The following is a 21168-nucleotide window of genomic DNA, read 5'->3' on the forward strand; positions in this document are numbered from 1 at the left end:
GGGCGCAGAACCCCGCGCGCCTCGGGGAGCGGCGCGCGCGCCGGGGGGCGGGGGGCGCGCGGCGCCAAGGGCGCGGGGCTCCCGCGTCGCCGCGGCCGCGTGGAGGCGGCGCGGCGCGGGGCTCGCTCTGGGCTGCTCCCCCCCCGCCTCTCTCGGTTGCGCGCGCTCTGTGTTTCTCTCCCTGGGCGGTGGTTGAGGCCGCTAGTAGGTGGGACCGAGCCTGTGGCTGCCGCTGCCGAGGAAGTCGGCTCTCCCGCGGGCGGCGGTGGCAGATCAATGAAGTGACTTTCCGGGCAGGCTGGGCGGCTGGTCGTGTCGGCGCAGCTCGGCTTTGCTGCCGCCCGTGATCCCGGGAGAGGGGCCGAGCAGGGCGGCGGCGGCAGGGCGCGTTGCATGAGAGACTCAGTCCAGGGAGAGGGGGGTGGAGGCGGAGGAGGCGCCGAGCCAGCCAGCGGCAGGAGGAGAGGAGAAGCCCAGTCCCAGCAGCCAGGGAGGGAGAGGCGCTTTCCAGCGGCCGCCTCCCTCTCTCGCGCGCCAGCCAAGTCGCTGCAGAAGTTGCTTCCCGTCCGGAGGGGAAGCTCGGGCTTAGGCTGGGCAATGATTTTCCCCAACAGCAGCAGCAACTCTGCGGGCGGCGGCAGAACTCCTTATAGGAAACAGGTAAAGGCGCGTGTGCCGCGGGCGGGAGGAGAGGATCCGACTTGCCATGTTTGTGCGAGGGGTGGGCATGGGAGTGGGGAGAGACGCGGGGGAGGTCTCGGCGGGAGGAGGAGGAGGGGTGGGAACTTGCCGTGGTTGTGACTTGCTCGGGAAGCGCCTGTGAGCAAAACCGCTCGTCTCCCCCCACCCCCGCGTCTTGTAGACAGCAGCCCAGTGTCTCGCTTTTTGCTTTCCGCCTCCCTCCTCAAGTTGTGTCATGCTCGACCGTCTCGCAAGATTTTTTAGAAAGGAATTAGGGCAGCTTTCCTCGTGGTAATAGATTAGGCAGGCGAGCCAAGCTGGGCAGCTCCACGCGTTCGGAGTGCGACGAAGTTGTCTGTCTGCAGCTCGAGCAGGTTCTGTCGAGCCCCGCAGCAAGTTTTTTGTGTGTCCTCTTCTCTTTTGAAGGTTTGCTAGAGTCTGCGACGACACGAACTGCAAATCGAAACTTTAAGGCCGACAGTTTCCGTTTTATTGAAACAGCCAGGAGGGAGTGGGATCCCCCAAAACAAAAATAAAGAAACAAAAAGCATCGCGACCGTAAACATGTACATGGAGTACGCGAAATACTGTTGTTATGGAGTTTGATGTTCCAGAGAGGGGGTAGGTTACCCCAAATTAAAAGCAAATTGAGTTAAAGGAACCTTTTCGGCTCTGCGGGGAAAAATCCTCAAGGACGCATGCTATTGATGCATTCGTGCCTTTCCCCCTCTATTATCTGTATGGGAGTGTAGTTAAAATGTGATGAGGGATACTTACACGAAATTATTGTTGCTTTGTTTACCCCGCCCTTCTCTACCCAGTCCCAGACTGCAAGAAAATTAGTTTCAAATAAATGCGATGGGGTTTGCTGTCTCAGTCTGACATGTTGATTTAATTGTGCCCTAAATGGGGACCTTTTAGTCAGCCAAGTTCCTGCAATGCTCTTACCAATATCCTGTTCTAAAAAGGAGAGAGGAGTGGAGAAAGTGCTGTTTTCTAAACTTCTCACTGTTCACTAGAAAGCAGTTCACTTCCTTTTGATTTTTGCTCTGCTGTCCACAGAATTATTTAGCTTGTATGTACACATGTACATATATGGACTCTCAAACCTCCCCTTTTAGGGATGATCATTAGCAAGAATTTGACTGGGAGAGATAAACCTGGGGGAGATAAACCTGGTGAGTTGGATCTTTTGTCTGCCACTTTAAGGTGGTGAATCAGTGTGATGATTTTTGTGAGATAACAACAGACTGAATGAATATTCAGATGCTAGTAATTTTACAGGAACAGATTCCTCCTTTGTTTCAGATTCACTGAAGAAATAAATAGGTGATGATGATGCACAATTCAGATTCTGCTAAAAATTTAATGGACCATTGATGTAATCTTTAAAGCTTTCCCCTGTTCTGATCATGTTTGAGGATATTACACAGTTTGTGAAGTAATTTTAATCATGAACAAACCAAGCCTATTAAATTAATATTTAACCATTCTGTTTGTACCAATATTTTGCCAAGGATCAATTTCAGGTTTTAACTTAATTACGTAAAGGCCCTTCTCCCTCTCTCAAAGGGAGTCACACCATGTGGATGATACAGTAAGGATAATATTATTCCAGGACCATTCTGCAAATAGTATGTGAACAAATACTTGGGAGTGTTGAAGTCTGAAAAGCTAGTTAATTAAGCCAGACACTTTTTAGAGTCTTGTGTGTTCATTGATTTGTCAGTGGCACCATGGGGTGTTAGTGATGGAAGGTGGGGGCGAGCACAGAGGGTGAGCCTTTTACTGGAAGGCTGTATGTTTTGCATGCGGATGTGAGTCGGCCTGCTGGTCTGGAACACACCGATAAGATGCTCTTCTTTTCATAGTGCACTCCTTGAATTCAAAGAGCTAAAAGGGCTGACTGAATCAGAAAAACAAACAGACTTCTCTTTCAGTGGGGAGGAGGAAAAAATGAATGTGTGGTCATTATGTAGCCCTAAGACCCAGGATACCAAAGACTCCCTTATTGGCATCAAGCCATTCTTTGGTGAAATGCTTCCCACACCGGGGGGGGGGGGGGGAGGCTGGGGCAGGCTGAGTGTGCCTAGATTCTAGCCTGTACAAGCTCCTGTTGGTTTTAATTGGAGCAAACTGTGGCCCATGCTCACTTGAAAGTGCTTTTTATTGCCTTATTTTTTTGCTGAAGCCTTTATTAATTCACATGATTAAAAGTTGGGTGAAGTTGATGTCATAGCCCCAGTAGTAAATATGATAAAATCTAGTTTTCGCGTGCATGCAATAGTACTTCGACTAGGTACATACTAGTTATTTTAAAACATATGCAAGTCTTGTATTTCTTTTTCAACAGATATGCAATTCTTTGTTTACCAGAGTGATATAAATCTTTTAAAACCAAAGAACATTGAAATAGGTATTAAAATGCCCACATTCTTGCCATATCAGATCCCCTTTTAAGCAACTGTGGACAGTAATAGAATTTAAGGGTGGTTTATTTTTCTTTGAATTTTTTTAATTTTATGTTATAGCAATACAGTTACAGTCAAATTGACCCGAAGTATATACTGTCTTATTCCAAAACGCAATACTCAAAGTGTGTGTCACAACCTATTCAACTATTTGCAAAATAATTTTTATTATCATTGACAGTGCCGTCGTATGCGTGTCTACTTTGAATTAAGTCCTGTAGAGGTTGGTGGGGTTTGCTTCCAAGGAGTGTTTATAGGACTGAGGCCTTAGCTGAGCATAGAGGGGTAATGAATTTTCCTTAGCTTACACATGGTCCCAAGTTAGCAGGTTGCAGGGGCTGACAACTTGGAACAATGTAGAAGCCAAAGAAAGATACATTTTATCAGATTTAGTAGAAATACACATTGAAAATATTCCCATGTGTCTTCCATATGTGCAAGAAGATGTTGTCACTTAAATAACCTGTTCGTGTTACAAAGGAATGTGCAATTAAAGTACTCTGAATAAAGACCTGCTACACTTCTTTTTGTTTCTGTATTCTATGTTAGTCATAGGAACCAGTCAGCTACCTCTTTTTTTTCCGGTCAGAAAGAGATAGGTGGTGCCTGTTCTTTTCCTGTTCTCTAGAGTGTTTTGGTGAGCAGTGAACACCGATCTCTTAAGTCATATGCTAAACAGGATTTTCCTGCATTATGAACAGAATGGAACATGCTTAAAGTACGTCTCTTGAGCTTAGGTCAGGTTACTTTAAAAGCTAGTAGTAACTGAATGACTAATACAGGTCAGTTTAATGCTGTTGAGGTCTGCACATATTCTTATTTTGCTGGCTATATGCTTATATTTAAATAGCAATTTGCCAAGCCATAGTAGCAATGTCTGAAAATTCTTGATGCTTTCCAGGATCAAAAATCAAAATGGTGTTTCCCAACAAGAAATCTTTATTAGAGCACAATTTCTTTTCCAAATATGTATTTTTATCAGATGAATTTAGAAACCTTCACACAATCTGATACTCTGGTGTGTGTGTGTGTGTGTAAAGCAGAATTGTTTCTTTTAAACTCTATAGGTATAAATAAGAAAATAAGGGGGTTTTCACGATGATACAAATACTGTTTTTTAGCCTGCAGTTTTGTTTCATATGGAGGTTAGTGTGAGGCAGAACAGTTCTTCAGAGGTAGATTTAAAACAAGGTTCGCTGTTCATTCTGTGAAGTAGTGTCTCTAGAGCTGGAAGAAAAATGAACAGAGATTTTTAAGTCCTTGTAGGCCTTGAGGTTCCACTCATCTCAGATTTCTTCAAATGAAAGCCGGATGGCAAGCTGTTGCTGGGATAAATTGGTTGACTTTTTTGGGGGGGGTGGGTAGATCCCGTTTGAGATGAGCTAGTTGTAAGACAACCTGTTTTGTGAGGTGTTACGTTTATTTTCTTCCTGATGTCAGCTTTGCCAAGTAACAGTCATTCTTGCTGCATGTTGTTACATTTTGAGGAGTATAATGTTTATCTCACCAGCATAAGTAGATTCACATAGTTTGCTGCTTTCAAGCAGATTAACAGGGCGTAGCTGTGTGTAAGGAATTTAACACTGATTCAGTACTTGGCCTTATGTAGAGGCTGACATACAAAACTGTTGATTAATCTTTCCATGCAGGTCTGCTCATAGCTCTGCCTGTACCATACATTTCATGTTTGGCTACAATTCGTTAGGTTAACTTTGTCATCCCAAAGTAAGGAAAACTTATTTTGTGATTCACTTCTCAAGATATATGCTGATTGATTCTCACAAATGTTTTTAAATTATGGTTTTGACTGAAGCATGACAGCTAGCCATCACACCCTTATGAAGGTCCCTTTTCAATGCTGATGATTTTGTAAAGGATATAGATAACTTCATGGACAATATGTGTGCAAATAAACATATTTTTCAGGTTTGTATACATTTAAAACAAGACATTTTTATGAAAGAAAGAATTTTGATGTATTTGGTTTAATAACTTGTAGGAAGTTAAAATGGGAAAAGTTTTCATCATGGATACTGAATCTGAAAACTCTTAACTTTTGTAGTTACATTGGGTCTAAAAGTATCATCTAGCTTAATATTTTAGGCTTGGCATGCAGCTTATTTATTCAGAAATAACACTGGTAAAAATGAGGTTGCTGTGTAATAAGGGGTAGTTTTGGGGTACAGAATGTATGATATGTGAGCGTCACATTTTGTATTTATACATATACACATGAAATACATACACTGGAAGCTCTGACAAGTTTTCAGCTTCTAATGTGAATGCACCTTGAATATATGCATTATTACCTACATGCAGTTCTCAGTCTTATGTCCTATCTCTGTGTGGCTAATTTGGAATTTGTGAAAGAATGTCGTGACCTCTATTTGTATATTCCATTCTAAGGAGTATATATAAATTGTTGTTCCATATGTGTTTGAACTGAACAAATAAGCTGCCTTAATATATTCAGAGTCTCCCAAACTTTCCAAGCAGGTATCCTCAAGATGTGTTGGACTTCAGTTCCCATGAGCCCTGATGAACATGGCTTATGCCCAGTTGTAGGGCACACCAGTTACTGATCTATCCCGGTAGTGTCTGCTTGATCAGGCGAAGGTTGCAAGATTTCATGCACAACGCTGCACGTGACCATGTTGCATGGAAAATGTCCGTATGGAAGTATTTAGCTGTGACTTCTGACATGCATCTGCTCTATGTGATATGTCTTTTCTGCCTTTTCCGTGATATTCATTGGTGTATTTTGTTTTCTTGATTTTTAAAGAGTGTATGAGAGTTAAGATTCTTTAAACTGGAGATGTTGGGAATTGAACATGGATGATGATGATGAAGACAATGATAACATTGCATTTATAGCCTTCCTGTTTCCTCTAGTGGGGAACCCAGTGTTGCTTCCATAGCTCCATGTTACTCTCACAGTGACAGTCCTGTGAAGTAGGTGAGGCTGAGGATGAGTGATTGGCCCAAAGTCGCCAGTGAGCTTCACAGCCAAGTGGGACTGGGACCCCCTTCAGCACTTTAACCATCACAGCACCATGTGTCTAACTGCTCCTCCACCTCTTTATTCTTTGCCAGGACTGGCCTGCCTTATGCTTGGTAGGGATTTTACCTGGGATTAATCAATCTCTCAGAGCAATTCCCAAGTAAAATCGCATTAAAATTAATGTTTTGGGGAGTACTATTTGAAGGAATCCTAACCAGTTGTTCATGAACTTAGCACAGAGGTCATGCCAAACACACGCATGTGTGCACACAATGCAAGCAATCCCTGCTTCATGTGGCCAGTGAGCCCTGCTGCAATTGGATGGTCATTCCTGGTAACCTCTCTCAACCTGCGCATTGTGCTAAGCCACCCTGAGAAGGGGCTAGAAGACATTCAGGGCACACAGCAGCTGGCCATAAGTGGTTCCCCCTCTTGGGCTTCCTGACCACTGCCAACACACATCCCAGGGTGCTTTGCATTTCAACATGGCATACCTTCCCAGTGGAGAGGAAGGTCTCTGCTTCCCCTGCCCCCATCACTATCCCTTTCCCAAGGAAGTATTCTCTCCTCCCCCCCCCCCTTCCCAAGTCTAGTAATTTGCACAAATCTGCCCTTTCTGTGAAGGTCCTTAAATTTGTGCAGAATATATCATAATTGTCAATGGCATGAGAAGATAGAACATGACAAAATATATTCATCTAAACATTATTACTGTAGTGGGATTTTCAATTCTCAGTAGAACAACCATGATGAATTCTAGTGTTCATACTTGTAATATGTTATTGTGATGGGCTTGTCTAACTTCCTTGTGAGCCAGTAGTTTCTTCTGTTTTATACTGAATTACTACCCACCTTGTTTGAAATTTTCAGGCAAATCATAGTTATCATTATCTTCAACCAAATCTCACACTTGTTTTTGTCTCTGGGCATCTGTCAGGAACTTAAACTTATTTACTCTGAACACTACTTCTTTCACACTTCATAAGGCATTGATCTTAGCATGTGCAAATGTACTTAGAAGGATTGTTTTACTGACAAGCCGTAAATCTGGCTGACCAGCTTCCATAGTTTTACCAAGCATAAGAGTGAAATGCATATGCTGCAAAGGTGTCTTTTGCAAACATTTGTGGGGCAGAGGTTGGAAAGCACTCTGGTGGAGGAAATGACCGAGGGCAGTGCTCTTCTCGCCTATCAGTGATTGGAGTAACAAGGGAATTCTGCTCTGTTCTGCTCATCCTCCCATTAGGAGATCTGTGGTAACAAAGGGATTCTTCTGCCCGTGTCCTTGCTGGAATCCTGGCACTTGGGAATGAAGGGAGCCAGCCCAGCCTTCAAGAAGGACACTAGAACTTCTGTGGGCTGGTGGACATCAGAGTTCACCAGTTCAATCCCAGATATTGCCAATTAAAAAAAGGTGGTAGGACAGACTGGTGCCTGGGAACCTGGAAAGGAGCTGCCAGGGCAGGGCAGGCTTCTACTGGTACCTATATCTAATGATAATTTGTGGTAGATAAGAAAGGATTTCAAGCTCCAGGTGTCTCAGGAAAATCAACAAGACTATGACTACCTCGGCTGATTGACTTATTTGAATCATCTCTTGCCTTTTCACCAAGAAGAAAACTCAAAGCACCATGGCCATCTGAAATACACTCCTGAAATAAAGTAGGATAGGGAAAGGAGAAGAGAACCAGGAATTAACACTGGTGTGGAAGGACTGTGATCTCTGTTCAGTTCTGCTACTCAGAAGAAATTCTGGGCTCAGAGTCCTAAATGTGTTCCTTTTGCTCCTAATTTCAGTAATCTCAAGTTTCTAGTAAAAAGCAGGGGGCAATCTTGCCAGTCCACTCCTCTGTGGACAGAAGAAGACTAGGCAAATAGACAAATGAATTTGTACATGGCGGGTTTCTGTGTTGCTAACAAGACCCCTCTGCACCTCACTGCAGGGTCCAGCCACTGTATTCCAGCCAGTTAAGCTCTTCTCCAGGGTGAATGCTGACGAAACGCTTCACAGTTACAACTGTCAAGAAAGTGTTCACATATCGGAGGCCTCTGCTTTGCTGTCCCAAGCAGCTGTTTCTGCTTTACAAAGGGAGGATACTCAAGAGAATATCTCAAACAAAAAGCATATTTTCAAAGGAATCCTTTCCAAAATAATGAAAATGCTCTTTGTCAGGGAATTGCCAGAGGGTTTGTACAGGACTGAATGGAAAGAAGGGCTGAAACAATTGCCATAGGAGAAGGATACACTTAATGATTGCATTGCTCTGTGATAAATTTAGTTGCACCCTGCAAAAGCCTCTCAATTTGCAGTTTCCTGATGCAACAGGAAAGGGAAGGGATGTGCTGCAGACAGACGAGAGAAGTGGGTGGAGAAGCACTGGTAATTCAGCAGGGAGTGTAAAGCTGGCAGTTTCTTACTAGAGTACTGCAGACTTCCCTAGTATGGGTTTCCATTAGACTTCTAAGGTTGGATTTATGCTGGTGCCGTTTTCTGTTCCTGAGCCGACCTGTTCAGTCTTAATTTGGCAAGAACTAGATAAAGCTGGGGAGAAATTTGACTAGCATATCTGGGTGAAGTGACTTTAAAAGAATTCAAACCATTTGGTATTATATAGCATGCAGTATTTTAGCTGCACCAGTGCAAAGTTTTGGTTATTCCTGGGTTGTTTCTTCAGTTACTTTTTTGGACTTCATCCTGCTTTAACTTTAGAGCTCTGGCAAAAGAATAACTTACTTTCTGTCTAATACTCCAGGGTGAAATACTGCATCCTAACAAGATCCCTAAGCTGGTTTCAGTATTCTTGCGATTCTAAGCCAAAATAAGGAACTTTTTACTAATTTCTGAAAACCTTTGTGAATTTGGGGAGCAATTAAGGGGATGAAGTTGACAAGAGCAGGGCAAGTACTCCTATGCATGATGGCTTTATTAAGCATTGTCAGTAAAGGATTGTATCCAGTATTAGTCCTACTAAGAGGAGGTCAATTCAAGTAAACTGGACTTTAATATGATTAACATTGGATACAATCCAAAAGCAGTCATCTATTTTAAGGAATAGCCTTCCTGCAAACACACATGACAATGTTTGCATGGTCATCATAACCCATCACCACGGGTTTGTGGCATGCATTTGTGACTACTTTTAACTTTTAGTTCCTAGGGATTTGATGTAGTCTGTGTCATTTGAATCAAGACAGCAGGGTTGTTTCAGTATTAAACAATGTGCAAACAGTCCATGGTCAGTTATCTGAGAGTTATTTCACCCTGAGGCCCAAGTTTGACATGACAAACCATAGCAACCTTCCATTGGAGGTTGAATATTCGAAATGTCAGTTGGCTTGCACTGTAAACAATCGTGCAGAGTGGTCCAGTGATACTAGCACATTTGCGCTTGCTGAAGGCCTGCTTTGGTTATGTAATGGAAACAAATTCTCCAGGTTGCAAAAGTTTTCTTTCTTGGTCATCTTGGGACAATCTTTCCTTGGCACTGGCTGAGAGGCTAACTTTTCCTAAGAAGGCACATTCTCCAAGACTGTTGGCACCACAGGTAGTGGTGCTTGGTGGCTTATTTTGGACTTTCACACCCATTCTCCATGACCATTTTGATTGGGCTGATTGGAATTGTACTGCAAGATGATGTCTTCATCTTCGTCTTCTCCTCTGCTGTACTGCCTAATAGCCAGAGCTCCCTGAGTGGTTCACAATTTATCAAAGCACAATAATACTAATGGATACAATAAAGAGTTGCTGTTCCATGTTGTCAAGGCATCTCTGACTTATGCTGATACTATGAATGATGCCCTCTAAAATGCTTTGTTCTTGACAGCCCTGCTCAGCTATTGCAAACTAAAGGCTGGGGGCTTCCTTTATGATATCAATCCATCTCATGTTTGGTCTTCCTCTTCTCCTGCCTTTATTATTTATTTATTTATTTAAAATATTTATATGCCGTCCTGTCACAAAAAGCCTCAGGACAGCTTACACCATAAAATATAACATAAATAAATTCCCAACCCATACTGGCTTGAATTAAAAACATAGAAAAGACAATATTAAAACTTATTAAAATATTGCTGGAATAAAAAGGTCTTAACCTGGCACCGAAAAACAAATAACGATGGTGCCAGGCAGACCTTTCTGGGGAGCGCATTCCATCGGCGGGGCGCCACCACAAAGAAAGCCGTCCTCCGAGTACTCACCCTCCTAATTTCCTTCACGGAGGGTTCCCAGAGAAGGGCCTCTCCCGCAGATCTCAAGGGGTGGGAGGGCATATATGGAAGAAAGCCTTCAGCTTTCCCTAGGATGATTGACTTCTCCATGGAGTCTTGCCTTTTCATGATGAGACCAAAGTACAGCAGTCTTGGTTCTGTCACTTTTGGTACTAGGGCTTGATTTGGTTTAGTATTTTTGCACATCTTTCTGTCAGTCCAGGGCATTTGCAGAACTCTGCTCTAGCACCGTGTTTCAAACACAATAAAAATACAGATATCATAGAATCATAGAACAGTAGAGTTGGAAGGGGCAAAGTAAGTCATCGGGTCCTGCCCCCTGCTGTTGCAGGTCACCAGTTTACACCATCCCACTCAGACAGATGTTCAGGTTCGCCTTGAATGTCTCTAGTGTGGGACAGCCCACAGCCTCTCTAGACAACTGGTTCCACTGTCGTATTGCTCTGACAGTGAGGAAACCTTTCCTGATACTTAGCCTGAATCTGGCTTTTCACAACTTGAATTGATTATTCTGTGTCCTGTAATAATATAATAAAACAGTGTAAAATTCCATTATCCAAATTTTTAAACAGTTTACACATCTAAAACAATTTCAATAAAAACTAGACCAGTTTAAAACAACTGACATATCCCATCTTATGCTATTTATGTGTCTGAGAGTAGAAGGCAGTTTTCACATTGCCTAATCCTGATTTATATTCTTCCCCAAAGATCCTTCAGTCTCTGCAGTGGAGCATCTGTTTTGCATACAAAAGTTCAGTTTTCTGCATTTGCAGGTAAGTCTGGCAGAAATTCCTGCCTAATACCCTGGAGAGCAGCTGCTCCTCAGTGTAAACAATGGGCCAGAGCCTGAGCTAGATAGACCAAAGTCTGAATCTATCTCAGGGAGCTTCCAATAATGTTCCTCTGTGTACCTTCACAGCATCAGGATTTTCTCAATCAGTTCTGGTGTTACAGCTTGTGCCTCCTTTTGGCCAGCATCCACAGCCTCAAGCCTTGATCTGGTAGACTTGCTTACATGGCCATTCTTATTTCAGAAAGATTTTGGTGAAAGAGTTCTGAACTAGTTCTAAAACAAACACAAACACAGTTTTTCAGCCCTTTGGTGCCACAATTGTGCTATTGCTGGAAGATGGGCGAGCCCAGCACCTGTAGGCGTGATGATAGTTGCTGCAGGGCTAATAGGATGTGGATAATGGGCTGGGGGCAGATATAGGCATGCCTAAGCAATAATGCAGTAATGCTGTCCTTGTGTATTTGTTTAGCTAGTTCATTAGTTATTACATTTCTGTATCACAAATTAGCCAAAGCTTCCTTGATAGTTCATCAAACAAACTAAACAGTGTAACAGTCAGTAAGGGTACATTTCTACTGCAGTGCGCATAGGTCCCTAAATTCGGGGGCTTACCATCATTATGTAATCATCATAATATTGTCTGTCTAATAGTAGTTTGGAGGCAGTGGGAAGAAGGCATCATATCTTAGCATCTCCAGTCTCTTCCCCTCCCTCCCATGGGAATATCCCCTCCTCCCCCTCTGAGGTGGCCTCCCCAACTTCAGACAGCAGCTGGTACTGCTGTTTCTGTACCGGGCAGCCATATGTGTCAGAGCTCCCATTTCTTGCTTATAGGTCAGAGCACTGATGGTCTTTCAGATGGTGTCTATAGGTGATAAGATTGCTCCTTCTTTAGTAAACAATAATAGGCAAATCTTAAGTTCAAAATAGGGAAGAAGTAACGTAGGTAAAAGCCATCAGCAGTGCAAAGGATTAAAATGTGGTAACACAACTTGTAAAACTGAAAGTCTAGAAACCGTGGGAAAAGTGTGAAAAGACTACAATATAGACCCCAACCCTCTCTGGAGAGCGATTCCACAAATATGATGCCACCACTGAAAAGGACCGCTCTTGAACAGCCACCCTCCCAAGCTCACTTGGCATGAACACTTAGAGAATGTTTTATTTATGATCTTAGGGACCAAACAGGCATATATGGAAGGAGTCAACCATCCTTACCATAAAGTGAATATGCTTGAAAATTAATATGTACTTGGCCCTATATTTAACATTTGCATTGACTTCATATCAGTTTCTTCAATACGTTGCTGGTACAATTATTTGTTGTTAAGATGCTAGGTCAGTGCAACTAATAATTAATACAATTACGCTGCATAGAAGCCCAGCTAGATGATTGATGATGAGCAAGAGCCACATATTGAGAAACAGATGAACATTATAATCAGAAGATGAGCAGTTAGAAAGATATATTTCTTGTTTATAGCAGGTGGACAGGTCGTCTTGTATAATTTTGTAGAATTAATATTCTTGTGAAGGATTCTTTCTTGTTTGTGGGTGTTCTTGTCAGTTCAATAATAAATGCATCTATCATTCAGGAGTCCTACAAGTACCAGGACTTCTTATAGGGAGAAGCCCTATTACATTTGGCTTTTAATCAGCATTTTTAATTGGGCACCAGTTACAGTCTTGTGAGTCAGTCAGTTTCCTTGGGCTGAGCTGAGAACTCACAATGAGGTATTTTTTGGGAGGGAGGGGTTGCCTGAAAAAACAGATTTATACGTCACTTTGAAGTGGACAGGTTTGATTGTCATTTGTTTGTTTATTTGGATCTAAAGCTGTAATTGCCAATATTGTGGGGCATGTGTTGAGATCATAGGGATCTCAACACATGCAAGAAGTGAAGTTGCTGACAAACACAGAGCTTGTTTGTACTTGTGGCTACTTATCTCTGAGTCAGTGGGCCCCTGGTGTTGCTCCATTGAAGTAGGAACCCCAGCACTTCCGAGTACAGGGACTAGACAGTAATCTCACTGGCAGCTTAATACCCTGCCTCTGGTTCACCTTTATAGAATATGTATTGGGCAGTATTCCCATGTTGCTGCCGCACTTGTACTTGTTCTACGTGTGAGACCCACAGTTTGAGCAACTGGAAGTAGCGCTTCCTAAAGGAGCTCTGTCAGTGGGCTGCCTTCCGCAAGCCCCAGTAACCTGCCCCCTTCTAGAAACAAGTGTTTCTCACTTCTGAGTCCCATAGCTTTCCATTGCAATAGCAGAGGTTCCCACTCGAGCATGTGCAGCTTTGTACACTGCCTATTCACTGCTTGAGGGACTGCAGGTGGCGCAGTGGTTTAAACCGCTGTGCTGCTGGGCTGGTTGATCGAAAGGTCGCCGGTTCGAATCTGCACAATGGGGTGAGTTCCTGTTGCTCTGTCCCAGCTCCTGCCGACCTTGCAGTTCGAAAGCATGCAAACGCAAGTAGATAAAAAGGTACCATTTCGGTGGGCAGGTAACAGCGTTCTGTGCACCTTGGTGTCTAGTCATGCTGGCCACATGACCATGGAGACTGTGGACAAACGCTGGCTCCGTCGGCTAGGAAATGGAGATGAGCACCGCCTCCTAGAGTCAGGCATGACTGGACTTAATGTCAAGGGGAAACCTTTACCTTTACCTTTACCTTATTCACTGCTTGTTCCAAGGAGCATACTTTTTTGTGGAACAGCACAGCATGTCATCTACCTTAAAATAATTTTACTTGTTTAAGCAATTTTTAGACTGTTCATTCACGAAGAAGGCTGCCAGTGTCAAAATATAAGACCACATAAAGAGTAGAGCAGAGGTAGAGAAATTCAGCATAACTCTACAGCAAATACATATAGCTGAAATACCTATTGGTCATGTTGGTGTAAGCGCACTTTGCATTCTCCAGTTTTTGCTTTATTCAGAGATCCAGAATTAGCTGCAGCACCATGTTGAATTTGTGTTTATTTGCTGTGATATAATTTGTGAAAGGTACCAAAGAAATTAATAGATATAGCAGTGGAATTGTTTTTATTAGACTAGATGTTGTAAATATATTCATATTTAAGCTATTTTGATCTTTGTAATCTGATTTTAGTGTATTTTCATTATCCCTGTATAACCATAAGCAAATTTCAACATGACTTCAATCTCTCAATGTTCATATTACTCATGCAGCAATCCTGTAACACTTATCTGGAAGTAAGACTCATTGAACTGAGTAAAGTTTATTCCTTCATCAACCTATTACAGAATTATACTTAATTTTTTAACACATGCAGTTGTAATAGTCTTGTCCATTATTGTGATGTTGTCATTTTCCTGAAACCATTCTTACCACATTGGTGTTTTACTGTTATGAACTGCTCAAAGTGCTTTGACTATATAGAAAATAAATACTCATCCTGTCATTGCAGTGAACATCTTGGCAGCCATTTACCATTCCTCCTTCATATCATGCGGCATTTATCCAGAAGATTATAGTATCAATTTACAGAATTTATTGGATGACAGATTCAATGACTGTTCAGTTTTGTGTTGTTGCCAGGCAAATCCCATCATATCCATAAGAGCAGCTATTTTAGCCAAGTATCACCAGCATTGCATGGTAATAGGCTGATTTACCACTGATTTATAAACTTACTTTTATTAAAAATACATTTCAGTTGCAATTTAAATGAGAAATTTGAACCAACAATACATTGCCAATCTTCCGTTATATTTTTCCCATATTTTTCTAAAATTTTCAGTAAAATATCCCAAAGTTTAATTAACATAGTATAAAAGTTTAATGACAGACTCTTCCCTTCATCGTTAAATATTAATTGTAATCAATAATCTATCGGGCATTCATAAAGATTACATTGCACAGAAGGTTTTGTAAATTGTGCTTTTAAATGGCTGCGTTGTGATGCTTGCTCTTCCGCTTGTTGTTCCCTTCTTCTGGAGGAGGAGTGGGCAACTTGCTGCCCACCACAGGTTTTCCCCTGCAGCTGCCATGATCTCCCTCTACTGCTATACTTACCAGGACTGATGGAAGTTATAGGCCAAAACATCTGGAAAAGCAGGGCCTGCGCATCCTTCTCCGGGGAAGGAATGCATCGAAAGAAAGTGAATTTTTGGCTGTAAGCCACTGGAGGAAAAAAAATCTTTTCAAAGCTTAGCCTTATGCTTTCAAACATGGTTAGCATTCAATTATTATACGCCATGCAATATATAAATATGATACTTGCATCCCAATTCCAAAAATTAACATTTCTTTTTTGTATCATAAATTCATCTGCTGTTTCATCCGTGTATCCCAAGGAAATATCTGATGCCAAAGCCAATCTATATTTTCCCCATACCTTAATGGCACTTGACCTTATCCTGTTTCTAGTATGTGTAATTGTAAGACTGATCTTTTTAAGACCGCATAATCCATTCTCTCAGGCAGGAGTCGTAATCCCTCATTACAACAGTTCAAAATAGATAAGTGTGGATATGGTGACCAGACAGTGCAGAATGGGCTGCCTGAGCTGCAGCCAGTGTGAATATTGCTATGATTACAAGGATGGCGTAGCTGCAGTATCACCACTTTCCCTGAAGGACCAGGAAACTGCAGCAGCAGCAGCCACGTGCAGCTCGTTTGGCATACAAGTCTTGGTTGGTGCTAAGAACGTCCCGACCTGCTTTTCCCCCAGATTACAGAATTAAAGCAGTCTGTGTCAGTTGATCATTTAGTGCCATATTGCTTCAGGTAATGAATCTTCAAATAGCCACAAGTAAAAGCCACAACTAATAGTCACAACTAATCTTTATTTCAAAATGTTCCATAGCTGTTAATAAAATGGGTCGGTTTGTTAGCGATTTATTTTGGTTAAATGGTTTGAACATTAGGCTGGATCCTGAATCAGTTATTGATGCTGGGAATGATTGACGGCAAAAGGAGAAGGGGACCGCAGAGGTTGAGGTGGCTGGATGGGGTCACTGGGGCAGTGGGTGTGGGCTTGGGTGGCCTCTGATGGATGGTGGGGGACAGGAGAGCCTGGAGGAATGTTGGTCGTGATGGGTCGGGCACGACGTTGCAACTTAACAAACAAAACTTGCCAAATGTGTACTTAAAAAACAACAACAACCATATGATTAAATATTTTACGCAAGTGTAAAACAGCCCTTAGAACAACTGAAACACATATGGTTAAACTCTAATAAGGGTTGGAACAATAATTCCCTTTTTGCTAATTACATTTTGGGATAAGTTTTTATGATTTATTTTCGATTCAAGATCTTAATGGTGAATTTCTTGTTTATAGTGGATTTTACCAAAAAGAAATTTGTTGCAAACATGAAGAGTTTCAATAAGACTAGTCTAGACTTGGTGCCTCTTAAATGGTATAGAATTTCTAACTTTCCTGCTAGTGTTCTGTGATTTATTTCAGAGAATAGAGGAAGTGTTGCAATGTGTTCTTCAGAACGAAAATGTTACTAAGAATGATGTTTCTGAGAAAGTTTGGAAATTTAGCTACCGTCCAAAAAGCAGAGGTCAGACATCATGTTCAGTCGTGACATTTTGGACACTTCCATGAGCCTAAGGAATGTGCGGTGCAATTTTGTACATATGCATTCCAAAGTAAGCACCATTAAAGTTCAGTTTCTTCAGGGTTCCAGACTTACATTATTTATCAGGAGGCCTTAACTAGAAGATTACCTGATTCTGATGCTTGGAAATGCATTTAAGAAAAGCCTTTGATCAGTGAAAATACATCATTTCATTTGTTCATTCTGCATGACCAACATAGCTAAAATCATAATAATACTAGCCTCACTGTTTTGGCACCAACATATTATGTCAGGTGTTACATCTTTAAGAGAATATGGGGAAAAAATCCTAGGCCATCATGTCTAAAACTTTTCATTTTCTTAGGACTAGATTTGTTCTTGGGCTCTGCTGCAGCACCAAAGACAGCAGGGTTAAAGGTAAACTAATTACAGATGCCCCATGTGAAATTCAACACAAATGTTTACCAAGTTCTAACTAACCATAGAGAATTTTTGCTGAGGAAAAGTGGCCAAACATATAATAGTCTTTTCTGAGCCCACTGGAAAGAGGCAAAGGTTCCGTGTTCAGTTCAAACAAACACGATTGATTCAGATTGTCCTAGCTTTGATGTTTATGTTGGAATTGCCTCTGAAAGAGTTCAGATAATCTATGCTGTACAATCATCAGTGGGAAGCTCCATAGCGACTTCAAATAGATCTGTCTTAATATAAGAATGTTTCAAGTACGTTTTCTTTGAATATCTGGCCTTGTCGAACTGCATTTACATCCTGTTATTCTTCCCTTTTCTTTCAAACTCCAGTGCTGTACCAAAAATGCTATACCAAGGGTATCTGGTCTAAGATGCATCTGTCTTGGCAAATTCCCTAGTGTCAGTGGCACTGGGATTGTGGTCAGGTGTTGTTTGGTTTTTAATAGGATTTGCCCACAGATGGATTTTCTGACTGACACAGGGTCCGTCCTGACTCTCTTTGTTATATTTATGTTTAGAATAATATATGGGAACAATGATGTATCTGCATACATAAACTTTGCTAGTCCAGTTGTTCTGATTATTTTGGTTACAATGCTGTTAGTGCACAATCCTACACGTGTTTAGACAGAGAAATGTCCTACAGCTCCCAGAACTCCTGAAAACTCTTTAAACAAACACACAATGATAAATCAGGGTTCTTACTATGAAAAAAAAGTAGGTGCCTGTTTGCACCTCTCTTTGCGTGAGAGAGTCAAACACTAGCCAGAGTAGAATAGTTTGTTGTGATACTCAAGCAAATTGCAACTAGTTTATTGTGATACTGAACTGGGATACCAAGTTGTTGCTTCCAGACAAGCTACTGATCATAGTCCAGCGATAAACCCAGGCCTGAACTTATGTGTAAATATGGCCACACTGTTCATTTAAATGGTTGAATTTTCTGTTTTTATACCAAGGGCAGCCTTGTTTCCTATTCCCTTGCTGCTCCCTCCTAACAATGAATCCTATGTCCAAACCTTCCCTTTACTGATGGCAATGCACATGAAAAGGAAATTGTTTTATGTTTTTACAACAGCACTAGGGACTCCATAAGCAGATTCAGCTCTTCAGAAGTTTTTGCCATAAGCCACACATAATACAGATTACAGTAATCTATTAATTAAAAATTTAAAAGTGAAATTTAGGTCTTTAAGGTGCAACAAGAATGTGTTTTCTTTTTCTGCTGCAGAAAAAAGCTATCAACTGGAACTCATTCCATTCAGGGAGGATAAAAATCAATTATTTTTTTAAATAGATTTTTAAAATTTAAATCAGATTTTTTATTTAAATTGATTTTTAATAATATGCTTTTTGAGGAAAAAAACTATCTAAAGATAGTTTTCTGTTTAATGTACATTATAGTCCAAAGGTTATTCATCATGAAATAAAGATTAATTTTTAATTATGTAGCATGAGGCTATATATTCATATTGTTATTTGGAAGATTTCATTTTTATAATGCTAAATAAACAAGGCATTCTGGGCAGTTAACAAAAGTTAAAAACACGGAAATGGAGATGGGGGAATACCATCAGACAGTAAAACCACAGTAATTGCAACCAAATCAGCGCAGAGGTACACAGGATAAAAACTTTAAAACTTAAAGTTAAAATACTGGGAAAAAGTTAAATTACTGGGAAAATAAAGGGGCTTTCATGTGATGCCAACAAGAATACAGAGTAGGTGCCAGGCACACATCTTTAAGGGTTCAAAAATAATGTAATACCCATGGCTATTGCTTTTCTGTTTTGTTTTTGTTCATACATGCTAACTGGCAAAATAATATTAGTAGGAACAGCAATTTGCAAGTCCATCTCTAACAATTTGAATCTAAATGCTTTAGCAGTGCAGTCTCATGAGCCTGCAACACTGTAAAGTTATGTCATTCTATGTAAGATGGAAGGAGTCTCAAGGCAAAGGTCATCTCTGCAGTCTTCCTGTACTGGAAAAGGCCAGTTTTGGCGATCTAAGTTTGTTCCCCAGAGCACAGTAGAGGAAGCTCAGTTACAACCAATAGAATATCTGCTGGAGAGACTCCCCTCCCCTGAATATGCACAAAATTCCATCTCTGAGATTGCAAAAGCAACCTTGAACTCACATCCAGCATAGGGCTTTTCACTCCAGGTGCAAAGGTGGAGGGAGGACACCCAGCTTTGGAACCCCAGCTTCACTGTTGGAGCAAGTTTATGACATCAGAACTGGAACTCAGAAATTTCCTAACTAGACAGCATTTAGTCCCCATAGGATTGAGACTTGGAATTCATTTCATAGATATGCCAAACAATAGTATGTTACATGGTCTTAAATTATGTACGATGCACTTGGTTTGTATTTTTTGTACAAGTATGGACGTTAAGTTTGACAAGGATTACATCTGCTGTATTTTTAAGATATTTGATTCCATGAATTCAGCCCTTTCAGAACTATCACCCCATTGCTGCCCATGTGCTCTGAAGAGCCATGTCAGATAATGTCTAGAGACTTACTTTCCTAGAAAAGCAGAAGCAACTTGATGAAGTCATCTGGTGGCATTTAAGTGAAGGGCAATTACTACTTCACTTCAGAGCTTCTTTCTCAAATGCAAGGGCATTTTATATATACATGTATCCTAGTATAATCACTAGCTAGGTCTCTTGAGCATGTCATCAGGTTTGGGGTAGGGGAGGAGAGATGTTTTCTCATGCATGTAGTTAAAGCAATGCCTGCTGGTCTTTTGTATGTCAGAGCAGTGGCTTAATAAAAGTCATAGAAGAGAAGTGGATTAAAGCAGATACTTCAAATATAATGCTTTATTGCAAGCTGAATGCCAGTTGTTCCAGTCATCACGACTTTCATCCAGCACTTCAGTATGAGACAGTTTTCACACAGCTTAAGCCATATTCATGCTCTCCATCAGCCTAGTAATATATGGCATGACTCAGAGACTGAAAACAATCTGTTCCTTCCCAAAGTTTCAAGGATAGAATCAGATTTTATAATCAGCTTCTTAAATGTAATAAAGCAAGCATTTGCTTTAAGATCGCTATCAGTATATCCATGCTAGTATGTGGTATTTCAGATTTAATTCCCCAGCAAGTCTCTGGAGTCATACAGGAATAGTAGTTCAATTTTATGGACTAAGAGAGCAATCAAACAGGAGCTGGGAGGACCACGGCACTGGTTAGCATGGAAGGTAGTGGTGGTCTTCCCTTATTTTTGTTGGGCCAATTCTAGGCAGCTGTAGCTGAAGGGTCCCAAGAATTGTTGTCAGTGTACCTCCCCCGAGGGGAAGAATCCACCAGGGCACTTCCTATCCTGCGCTTTCTCTTCCACCCAGTGAAATCCATTGTGCAGGCAGCTGCAGCTTGTGTTAACAGCAGTGCAGCACTTCTGGAGCAACCTACAACTAGTACAACCACTCATTCTGAAAGGACTCAGACCAGCAGAGCTCACATAAAAGAGGCCTACGATCTTACCACCTTCCAGACACTAGCATTTCCATTCATTTCAAATCATCCCCTAGGAAGCCCTAAATATTCCTTGTGTATATAGAGGCCCCTGCTTGCAGAAGCAGTGGAGAAAGGAATTGACTGAGGTATATGCAACCTGTTGGGTTTTAACCATTATGCCCACAAAATACACAAGCAATGCATAAGCCCAGGAGTACTATGAAAGAGTAAAGCTGATTTTTCAAAGGGTGTAGAGCCCCATCACAAACTGGTTTTTGAATCCCTATATCCTAAACTGCCTCCTTCCTAACCAGGGACACCTCTGGATTAAGTTATTGAGTTATCTGGCATGGATTCAGCTCCTATTTGTATACAGGCGTACCTTGGTGATATTATTTATTTATTGCAGGTTCAGTTCCAGTCCACCACAATAAGTTGAATGTAGCAATAGCTCGGGTCTCATATAGTTATACAAGAGGCCTAACTGTTGACC

At 41.4% G+C, this 21168-nt stretch overlaps 1 protein-coding gene across 5 annotated transcripts in view; it reads left to right on the plus strand.

Moving 5' to 3' along the window:
- The window catches only part of RBMS1 (RNA binding motif single stranded interacting protein 1), a 154106-nt gene that overhangs the window by 61833 nt on the left and 71105 nt on the right, over positions 1 to 21168 (plus strand). For 2 of the 5 annotated variants that reach the window (XM_044417738.1, XM_044417739.1), the window contains exon 1: positions 218 to 660. The exons of 2 other annotated variants lie outside the window; for them this stretch is intronic. In XM_044417738.1, coding sequence (XP_044273673.1) covers positions 394 to 660 — 267 coding nt within the window. In that variant the 5' untranslated portion in view covers positions 218 to 393. Of the gene's footprint in view, positions 1 to 217; positions 661 to 1107; positions 1303 to 21168 lie in introns of those variants that run through there. One more of the 5 variants, XM_044417742.1, reaches the window with a different exon arrangement.

The sequence above is a fragment of the Varanus komodoensis genome, unplaced genomic scaffold (genome assembly GCF_004798865.1).
Source record: "Varanus komodoensis strain SLA01 unplaced genomic scaffold, ASM479886v1 scaffold9, whole genome shotgun sequence".
Classification (NCBI taxonomy): domain Eukaryota; kingdom Metazoa; phylum Chordata; class Lepidosauria; order Squamata; family Varanidae; genus Varanus; species Varanus komodoensis.